Source organism: Myotis yumanensis, unplaced genomic scaffold (assembly GCF_028538775.1).
Source record: "Myotis yumanensis isolate MYYU_CA2020_CCGP unplaced genomic scaffold, mMyoYum1.0.hap1 SCAF_1, whole genome shotgun sequence".
NCBI lineage: Eukaryota > Metazoa > Chordata > Mammalia > Chiroptera > Vespertilionidae > Myotis > Myotis yumanensis.
In genome coordinates this window covers 206525559-206536200 of record NW_027223752.1, presented here as the reverse complement: position 1 = coordinate 206536200, position 10642 = coordinate 206525559, and the positions used below count along the sequence as shown (strand labels likewise).

Genomic DNA, 10642 nt, shown 5'->3' with positions numbered 1-10642 from the left:
ATCTAGAATGTGGACATTTGTGTGGACATGGCTTGTAATTTTAAACCCTCGGGTTTTAGTCTCCCACTGTGCCAATAGCCCCCTTAGTCTTTTGTTGTTGTTGTTGTTCCCTTAGTCCTGACAAAGGAAAGCAGCCTCTTCTTGTCTGGAAATGCTGCAAAGTATATATCTGAGGAAGGTGCCTCCTAAATGACCTTATTTTCCTCAATATCCACCCCCTCACTGACTTGAGCCTATAAGCAGGGTCCGATCTCACACAGCCTATGTTGGGGATTGCAATCCCTGCTCTAGAAAGAACTAGACCAGGGTTCCTTAATCTAGACCAGGGTTCCTCAATCTCAGCACCAGTGATCGTTTGGGCTGAATAAATCTTTGTTGTGAAGGGTTGTCCTGTGTATTATAGTTTGTTTAGCAGCATTCCTGTCATCTACATGCTTGTAGAACCCCCCACTAACGAGAATAAAAAATGTCTCCCGACATTACCAAGTGTCCCCTGAGGATCAAAATCACCCCAAGTGGAGAATCACTGAATGAGGCTAACTCAAAAGGAATTACAGAACTGGCTAATATGTACCAAGAGGAACCATGGGACTGTGTGAGAGTGACTATTTAGAATGTTAAACCAGAGGAATCAGGTTATAAGGCTGGACAGGGGTGAGCTTATGACATGGGCCATTTACCTGTGATTTTAGATTTAAGGTTTTAGTAAGAACATCTGGGGTCAGTCCTAATATACAGCCTTGGTGTCTCCTTAAGCTTGGAGATGATGATAGCCTGTGCTAAACGAGATGTTAGAACAATTCTGAATGAATACTGAAAAAGAAATTAAAAGATTCAGGGAAGCCAGGATGTTAGAATGAATTTATTATGTGAGACTAAAGAGCCACCATTAGAATGTTTCCCCAAATAAACTACTGCACATAGCCTTTGTTTCAGCCTCTACTTTTTGGGGAATCCAGGAGGGGAGGGAAAAGTGGAGAATTTAATTTTTGGACATATAAGTTTGAGATGCTTAACAGACATCCAAGTGGAAATGTTGGGGAGGCAATAGATACACAATCTGGAGTTCAGGGAAGAAGTCCAGGCTTCTGAAATGCAATTCACTTTCCAACTTTGAAGAGGGATGTAAACATAAAGGTTTAAAAGGGGGGAGACAATAGCACATGCAACTGTCACATAAAGTGTTTCCACAGTAAGTGGTTTGGGACCAAGCAGGAAGGACCTCAGGGGTATTTGCAAAGATAGGACTAGACACAGATTCTGTCTCAAAAGGGAAGTTATTCAATGAAATTAAAAAGCATTCCAAGTAGCACTGACTAGAGCATATTGATATCAGTGGCAAACACATCCCTAGTTCTGCTGATTTTTCCACCTAATTATATCTGTAGATACTAAACACCAGAAGACATTGCACAGCTCATTTGTCTCTTTCTCGGTGAATAGATCCCTGACAGAGTGAGTTATTACCTCTTTTGCATTCCCATGGAACTTATCTACCTCTGTTGTTGGGTTTACCACACTATACTGCAATTTATCTACCTATTTAATTCTGTCTCCCCAATGAGAATGTGCCCTCTTCTTAGTGGGATCTCTGTCTTTGTATCTCCAGCACCAACACAGTGCCTGGCATAGAGGTGGCACTGTTTGTCAAATAAATGAATCCATGCATGAATGGATCCCTGCAGAACCCTTGCAAAGCACTGCTTTTGCACTGGAGCAAAGAAATCACTCCTTTGAAATCCCAACACCTCACTTTGGTCAATTACTTTTTTTTATTCTATACTAGAGGCCGGTTGCACAAAATTTGTGCACAGAGGTGGGGGATAGGGGGCGTCCCTCAGTTGGCCTGCACCCTCTCGCAATCTGGGACCCCTCGGGGAATGTCCGACTGCAGGTTTCGGCCTGATCATCCCTGCGGGAGTCAGACATCCCTCTCGCAATCCTGGATGCAATCCGGGACCGCTGGCTCCTAACCGTTCACCTGCCTGATCACCCCTAACCACTGGCCTGCCTGCCTGATTGCCTCTAACCGCCTCTGCCTTGGCCCCGCCAGCACGGCTTCATCTGGAAGGTCGTTCAGCTGTCTGGTCTAATTAGCATATTACGCTTTTATTATTATAGATGTATATGTGTGTGTATCTTGTTTAGCCCTACCATACTGTGAACTTCTTCAGGGCAGATCCATGTCTGAATCATCTCCCTCCGCTCTGGCTGCCCTTCCTCCATCAAAGGGCCTGGCATACAACAGGTGCCAAGATTACGGCGTAAATGAATCTCTTGCTTTGCTACCAACATTTGTATCACCTATACTTCTCAAACTTAACCCTGCATAGGCATCATCTCGTTAACACTTCATCACTGGATCTCTTCTTTTTAAAAAAAAATTTTTTTTAATTAATTTCAGAGAGGAAGGGAGAGGAAGAGAGAGAAACATCAATGATGAGAGGGAATCGTTGATGGGCTGCCTCCTGCACGCCCCCTACTGGGGATCGAGCCCGCAACCCCGGCAAGTGATCTGACCGGGAATCGAACCTGGACCTTCTAGTTCCTAGACCGGATCTCTTCTTAAATAAACCGTTAGGTAAATAACTCCTCTAGAGAGTGTAACATCACCAGCGCCAAATCCTCAGGTGCCCAGCCAGTCTATGAGCGACAGAGGCCGCCCCACGGCCTGAGGCCCACACGCCGCTTCCGCGAGGCCTTGCCCCGCCTCCCCACGCCCACCGCCGCCTCTTTTTCCTTCTCCGCCGGGTCCACTTCCGGCGTCGTTTATCACGTGCCCGGATGTGGGAAGTGGTGGCCGCGCCACTTCCGGTTTACTGCTCCACTGAGGGGCGCGTCTTAGGAGCGGCGGCCGCCCCGCCCCGTCGCCTTTCGGTTTGGGAGGACCCGCCTGGGCCCCGCCGGGTGGGCCCGGCCTCGCGGTAAGCCTCGGGCCGCGCTGCCCAGCAGTCCCGGCGGCGGACGGACGAGCGGGCCGAGGGCGCCGGGGTCTCGCGCTGCTCCCCGGTCCCCTGCTGGCTCGGCGCCCGCGTCGGCACCTCTCCCTCCGCTCTGGCCGCCCTTCCTCTCTCGCCTCCGGGTCGGGCGCAGGGTCCGCCCGGATCCTCCCCAGCTCCTCGCTGCCCTGGGGCCGGGAGAGCCGTCCCCACACATCCCACTGTGGGTCTGCCCAGGGGAACCAGGTGTCATTGGCGATCGACCCTGATCATGTGCTCTTCGGCTCGGACCCGGGCAGGAGGGCGTGACAGCACCTTCCCCTTCTTTGTCCAAATACACATTTTCTTCCAAATCTCTTAAGTGCGTTTCCCTGTGTCCGTGCACGGTTTTCTCCGCCGGGTGACAGTGCTCCGCGGGCTGAGATGTCTTGATGGCATGCGGGGCCCAACCCACCCGGACGCTCACATGGACCAGCTGTTTGCCAGGAAATGTGCTGATCAAGCGGGATTTCAGGAAACGAGAGCCCGCACAGAGTGTATGACTGCCCCTGGAACGCGGTCAAACGTGGGTTCTTAAATCTGGAAAATAACTTTAGAGGACAGAGTGATCTATCCACTGTCTTTACAGAAAGGTGCTTTGTAAAGGCTGTAAGAGTTCATCGCGTGACCCTTAGGATGTAAATGCCATGGAGGCACTGCGGTGGTGGTGTCTTCATGAACTAGTCTGTCGTGTTCATCGCTGTAACCTAGAACAGTGCCTGGCGCACGTAGTATGACATCAGTATTTGCTGAATGAATGGGGGTCACCTAGTGCCTTTCCTTATGCCTAACTCCTTTATGAGGTATGGCCAGTCCTCTTTTTCTTTTTCTACCACGAACCATATAGTCAGTTGTTGCTTTTAACCAGAGAGGAACTGTGTTGTAAACATTGGCCACTAATGGTCATTCATTTGGCCGGTTTTTACCACTCCGTTCAGGTTACCGCAGGAGGTGTTCGTTGAATACCTACTAAGAAAGAACACAGAACTGTGCCAAAGCGCGTCTTTCTCTCTCCCCCTCCCTCCCCTCCTCCGCCTTCTCTCTCTGTGTCTCTGAAGAGTCGTTGAGATGCACAAGCTTACACTCTCATGAAGCAGTTTGCAGCAAGTGCTTGACTGCTTAGTAACTACAGTGAGTGCCACAGCCATGGAGAGATCAATTTGGAATAAGATCTTGATTGAATCAACTTTATGTCAACAGTGAAATATAATTAGGGGTTGGATAGGTGATATTCCCCACATGGAAAAGCACCTAAGCAAAGATTTATAGGCCAGAATGAACAGCAGGGCTTGGAGTGGAAGGTTTGTATTTGGGAACACTAATAAGAGCTGAGCAAGAGCGTGTTTTAATGAAAGCTGTGTTTTAATATTCCTGGTTTGTTGAGTGTTTTGGGGTTGTGGGAGCTTGCAAAGAGATAACCAGGTATTGTACTGTTAAATAAATGTAATTGATGTGAACCTGGATTAGTGCGTTGACAGTGAGAACAAAATGTGTCGATGAGGGGAAATCAACAGAATGTGGTAGCAGATTTCATGTTGACAAGGGGGGAGGAGAATCAAATATGACAGATTTTGAACCTGGACATTTGTTTACAGATGTGAGAGTTGGGAAGATGGAACTAAGCTTAGGGAAGTTATCATTGTCATGTTATTTGGTTTTCTTTTTTTTTTTTTTTTTAAATCTTTATTGTTCAGATTATTACATTTGTTCCTCTTTTTTCCCCCCATAACTCCCCTCCTTCCAGCTCCCACCCCACCCTCCACCCTCACTCCCCACCCACTGTGTTCATCCATAGGTGCATGATTTTTGTCCAGTCACTTCCCGCATCTCCCACACCCCTTTTCCCCCCAAGAATAGTCAGTCTATTCCCTTTCTATGTCCCTGATTCTATTATAATCACCAGTTCATTCTGTACATCAGGTTATTTATTCACTTGATTCTTAGATTCATTTGTTGATAGATGCATGTTTGTTGTTCATAATTTGTATCTTTACCTTTTTCTTCTTCTTCCTCTTCTAAAAGGATACCTTTCAGCATTTCATATAATACTGGTTTGGCGGTGATGAACTCCTTTAGCTTTTCCTTATCTGTGAAGCTCTTTATCTGACCTTCAATTCTGAATGATAGCTTTGCTGGATAAAGTAATCTTGGTTGTAGGTTCTTGGTATTCAGCACTTTGAATATTTCTTGCCATTCCCTTCTGGCCTGCAAAGTTTCTGTTGAGAAATCAGCTGACAGTCGTATGGGTATTCCCTTGTAGGTAATTGAGCCTCTTTCTCTTGCTGCTTTTAAGATTTTCTCTTTGTCTTTTGCTCTTGGCATTTTAATGATGATGTGTCTTGGTGTGGTCCTCTTTGGATTCCTTTTGTTTGGGGTTCTCTGTGCTTCTTGGACCTGTAAGTTCATTTCTTTCTCCAGATGGGGGAAGTTTTCTGCCATTATTTCTTGAAATAGGTTTTCAATATCTTGCTGTCTCTCATCTTCTGGCACTCCAATAATTCTGATATTAGTCCGCTTAAAGCTGTCCCAGAGGCTCCTTACACTATCTTCACACTTTCGGATTCTTTTTTCATTTTGCTTTTCCAGTTGGGTGTTTTTTGCTTTCAAATCTTTGGTTTGATTCTTGTGCTCCTCTGGTCTGCTATTGGGTATAATATTCTTTATTTCAGTCCGTGTATGCTTACTTTCTAATTTCTTTATCGTAGCATCGAGGGTCTCATTAGTTTTTGTGAGGCTCTGCACAAATTTATGGCAAGCCCTCAAAATTGCGATTCTTAGCTCCATATCCTCCATTTCTGTCATGTTTTTTTGTCTCCGCATCTTCTATGCTTTCTTGATGCACCCCCTTGTGGTCTCTGTGCGCAGTCTTGTTCTAGCCAAGCCTTAATTGTTGTAGTTAACACTAGAGGGATTTGACCACCAGGCCGACTGGCTGTAGGAATCAGCTGTTTGGAAAGCGTCTGTCTTCTGGGGAGGCGCTAGTCCAGCCCTTGCCTGAGGCGATCGGCAAATGGCTGTGCGCAGGGCTTGGGCGGGGCGGGCTCAACAGGGCGGGGGGAGGGAGCAGCTATGGCCGCTCTCAGTCCGTCCCCAGGGGCTCTGCCTCTCTGTCCCAGCAACCGCTGCAAACCTCGGAGGGGCCGTAGCCAGACAGTCCCGCTTCTCCCGTTTGAGTCTGGGTCCCTAGAGACTCGCCCGGATCTGTAGCCCAGAGTCTGAGACTCACTCCTGATTGAAAACGACAACCGCGCCCTCAGCCACCAGCCCGCTTTTCGCGCGCACCACCTCACCACCGCACCACCGTACCTTTAAATTTTCCACACTGCACCTCCTCTGTGCGTCAGAATGCTGTTGTTTTTGCTTCTAGTTGAAGAGTCTCTCCTCAGCCAGCCTTCCTGTGGTTCTGGTTGATGTCCATTCCGACTTTTAGTTGTATTTTTGAAGTGGTTGTTTACGGCGGCAGTCTCCGGTGTTTACCTATGCCGCCATCTTCGATTCTCCTATTTGGTTTTCATTTTAGTTAATTTATTAGATGCCTACTATGTCCTTGCCAAAGGAATACAAAGATGAGTAAGACATGGTCCTTGTCTACAAGGGGCTACTTTTAATGGGAGGAGAGAATACAACTAGCTAGAAAATATAGTTTTAAGTGCTGTGTTAGCAGAGTATAGAGGAAGTGTTAGAGAAGTGGAAAGGGAATTATTCATTGTGTATGTGTGACTGCTTCACAGATTTTGAGGGATGAGTTGGACTTTCCCAGAGAGAAAAGAATTCCAGAAAAAGGAAATTGCATTAATAAAACCTAGAGATAGAAAGAAAAGTAAACTGGCCAGTATCCTGTGTGGCTTTGGAATGGGGTGGAATAGAACTTCTAACACAGATGTAGGCCCTACAACATATTAAGGAATTGGTAACAAGGGCATTTTGTAATAAGTGGAATGGAGGTTAAGATGGGTGAAGATGGAAAGAGGTGGAAAAGAAGGCAATTGGTGAAAATTGTACTTCATGGCTTCTTTATTCTCTGCAGAATAGATGAAGTCATTTGCAGAGAGAGAGGAGGCTGGTACTGGAGGTGGGGGTTGGAAGAAAGAAATAAGGATTTGCAACAACACTGATGGGGAGTAGGAAGAGGAATCATTGAAGGAAATGTTAAAGAATTGCTGAGCAACATTGAAAATCTAGCTTTGTTTGGATTTAGATATTTATAATGAATACAGTGAACAAGGACATGTGGCCTTTTTAAGTGGTATATGGTAGCACAAGAGAAGTGGGGAAATATATACTGTTTATGGAGATTTATAAACAGAGTGAACTTATCTATAAACAGAGTAAGATCTTGAAGGGGTAGTGTGGATGTAGAGAAATGGACACTGTTCCCAGGCTAGGTTTGAAAAGAAGCTTGGGAGAGGTCAGATAGACAAAAGAGGAAAGAGAAGGAGGTCCGAAGACTAGAGGCTGAGATGAGGAGAAAGAGGGAATATCTAATTTTTGTAAGAAAAGCAGTTTTTTGAGTTGGAGCAAAGATAAAATTTTCACAGTAAAATAAAGGAGATACCTTGTTTACAAGTCTCCTTGTGTTATAAAAATTCATTCTATGTCATTTACTTAAAACATACTTTCTTCATTTTCTATAGAAATGGTATCAGAAGTAGAAGTTAATTTGCATTGGAAAATAGTACTATATATTCACACACAATATATATATATATATATATATATATATATATATATATATATATATAAAGATACCTTTCAAAAATATGATTAAAAATATTTTTAAAAATATTTAACTCAATCTGATATTTTTAAAAACATGTTGAATAACATGAGAAAAAGGAGATAAATGAAAACCTTCTTTTAAAAAAAATCCTTACCCAAGGATATTTTTTCCATAGATTTCTAGAGAGAGTGGATGGGGGTGGGGAGAGAAACATCAATCAGTTACCTCCCACACACACTCCTATGGGGTTGAGGAACCTGCAACCAAGGTATGTGCCCTTGATTGGGAATCAAGCCGTGATTCTTCACTGCATAGGTTGGTGCTCTAACCACTGAGCAATTGGCCAGGGCAGAAACCTATTTTTTTTAAAGCATCTTCTTTTAAAAAATATATTTTATTGATTTTTTTACAGAGAGGAAGGGAGAGGGATAGAGAGTTAGAAACTTCAATGAGAGAGAAACATCGATGAGCTGCCTCCTGCACACCCCCCACTGAGGATGTGCACCCAAGGGACATGCCCTTGACCAGAATTGAACCCAGGACCCTTCAGTCTGCAGGCCAATGCTCTGTCTACTGAGCCAAACCAGCCAGGGCAGAAACCTATTTTTTTATAGCAGTTTTATGGGGATAGAATTCATATACCATAAAATTCACCCTTTCCAAGTGTATAATTCAGTGTTTTTTTAGTATATTCACACGGTTATACAACTGTGACTACTGTAATTCAAGGACATTTTCATACACAAAAAAGAAACCCCACACCCATTAGCAGTCACCCCTCATTCCTCTTTCACCCCAGCCCCAGCAACCACACATCATTCTGTCCCTATGAATTTGTCTGCTCTGGACATTTTATATAAATAGAATCATAAAATATGTGGTTCTTGGTATCTTGCTTTTTTCACTTAGCAGGTTTTCAGGATTCATCAATGTTTTAGCATCTGTCACTACTTTTATGGCTGAATAATATTCCACTGTATGGATTACATGTCAATTTGTTTTATCAGTTCATCAGTTGATGGATATTAGAGTTGTTTCCACTTTTTGGCTATTGTGAATAATGCTGCTATGACCATGTACAAGTTTTTATGTGGACATAAATGTTCAATTCTCTTGAGTATATACCTAGGAGTGGAATTGCTGGATCATATGTTAAGTCCATATTTAACTTTTTGAGGAATCGCCAAACTATTTTCCAAAGTGTCTGCACCATTTTATAATAGCCAGTATGAGAGTTCCTTTTTTTCCACATCTTTACCAACGTTTGTCTTTTCACTGTTACCCACCCTAGTGGGTGTAAAGTGATAGGTATCCCATTGTGGTTTTGATTTAGATTTTTCTAATTTAATGATGTGGACCATCTTTTCATGTGCTTAAAATCCTTTGCTTGCCCGGTCGGTGTGGCCCAGTGGTTGAGTGTTGACTCAGGCACCAAGAGGTTGCTGATTCCATTCCCGGTCAGGGCACATGCCTGGGTTCCAGGCTCAATCCCTGGGAGGGGGCATGTAGGAGGCGCTGATCTAGGTCTCGTTGATGTTTCTATCTCCCTCTTCCTTCTTCTTTCTGAAATCAGTAAAAAAAAATTTTTTTAATCCTTTTCTCAGTTCTTAATTGGGCTATTGGTCTTTTTACTGTTGAGTTGTAATTGAGTGGTAAGAGATCTTTATATAAGAAATTTATATTTAAAGATTGAGCATGAGTTTTTAAATTTTTTCCTTAACTTTTTATTTTATATTATAATATTTGGTGAGCACTTCCAAAGATTTTAGAGTTTGATAACACTGGTTCTCTAATTTCTTTTTCAGCTTTTTATTTTTATGATGTAGGTATATTAATGTATTAAATCATTCTTCCTATGCTTATTAGCCATAAATAAGATAATTTTTATCATAAATGGAACAATGTAAGATAGAATGATTTTGAGAATGAGCTTAATATATATATTCCGAATCTTTTCAGCTGAGTAAAGATGACAGCAATCAAGCATGCGTTACAAAGAGACATTTTTACACCAAATGATGAACGCCTACTGAGTATTGTCAATGTCTGCAAAGCAGGAAAAAAGAAAAAGAACTGTTTTTTGTGTGCCACAGGTGGGTATGTAGTAAGAAAAAGTTCTTGTTTGGCATTCTTTTATTTTCTAGAGGATTTTTTTTCCTTTTTAAAATATTCTCATTGTTTCTCTAGCTGAAAAACTGTTGGACCAGCAAATTTATTCTTAAAAATTTTTTTTAAATTGAGTATTGAGTAGATACAAAAGAATTTCTATTTTATATATATAAAATGAAGACTAACCATACCATGATACTTGGGTTTTTACAGACTATTAATACTTTCAGTCTGGTGGTTGTGAAATAGTATTTCATTGTGGTTTTAAATTGGATCTCCTTAATTAATAATGAGATTGAGCCTCTTTTCACAAATGTATTATCTATTTAGTTTCCTTGTCTAAGAAATGTGCCTGTTGGCCCTAGCCAGGTAGCTCAGTTGTCTGGATAAGCCAAGTTGTGGGTTCGATTCCCAGTCAGGGCATATACAGGAATCAATCAATAAATGCATAAATAAGTAGAAAAATAAATTGATTTCGCTCTCTCTCTTTCTCTGACTCTATCTCTAAAAATCAGTTTAAAAAAAGAAATTTGCCTGTTAAAGACCTTTTTCTCATTTTTCTGTAGTGTTGCTTGTCCTTTTGCTGTTTTAAGTTCTTTATATAATCTGGATACAGTTTGTGGCTTATGTTTTCACTTTTTATGATGTCTTTTAATGAAATTTATTATTTTAATGAAATCAAATTAATCTGATTTTTTCTGTCTTCCCCTTTTGGTGTTTTACTTAAAATAGCCTTCCCTATCCTAGAGTAATGAAAGTTTTCACCTATATTATTTTCTAAAAGTTTTATAATTTTACCTTTTACATTATAGTCTTTAATTTGTTGTGTTCATGT

General features: G+C 42.4%; 1 protein-coding gene across 4 annotated transcripts in view; it reads left to right on the top strand.

Moving 5' to 3' along the window:
- Positions 1-2801: 2801 nt before the first annotated feature.
- The window catches only part of EXOC1 (exocyst complex component 1), a 54809-nt gene continuing 46968 nt past the window's right edge, over positions 2802-10642 (top strand). For 3 of the 4 annotated variants that reach the window (XM_070396361.1, XM_070396344.1, XM_070396353.1), the window contains exons 1-2: positions 2803-2924; positions 9658-9791. In XM_070396361.1, coding sequence (XP_070252462.1) covers positions 9668-9791 — 124 coding nt within the window. In that variant the 5' untranslated portion in view covers positions 2803-2924; positions 9658-9667. Of the gene's footprint in view, positions 2925-9657; positions 9792-10642 lie in introns of all 4 variants that reach the window. The other variant, XM_070396335.1, reaches the window with a different exon arrangement.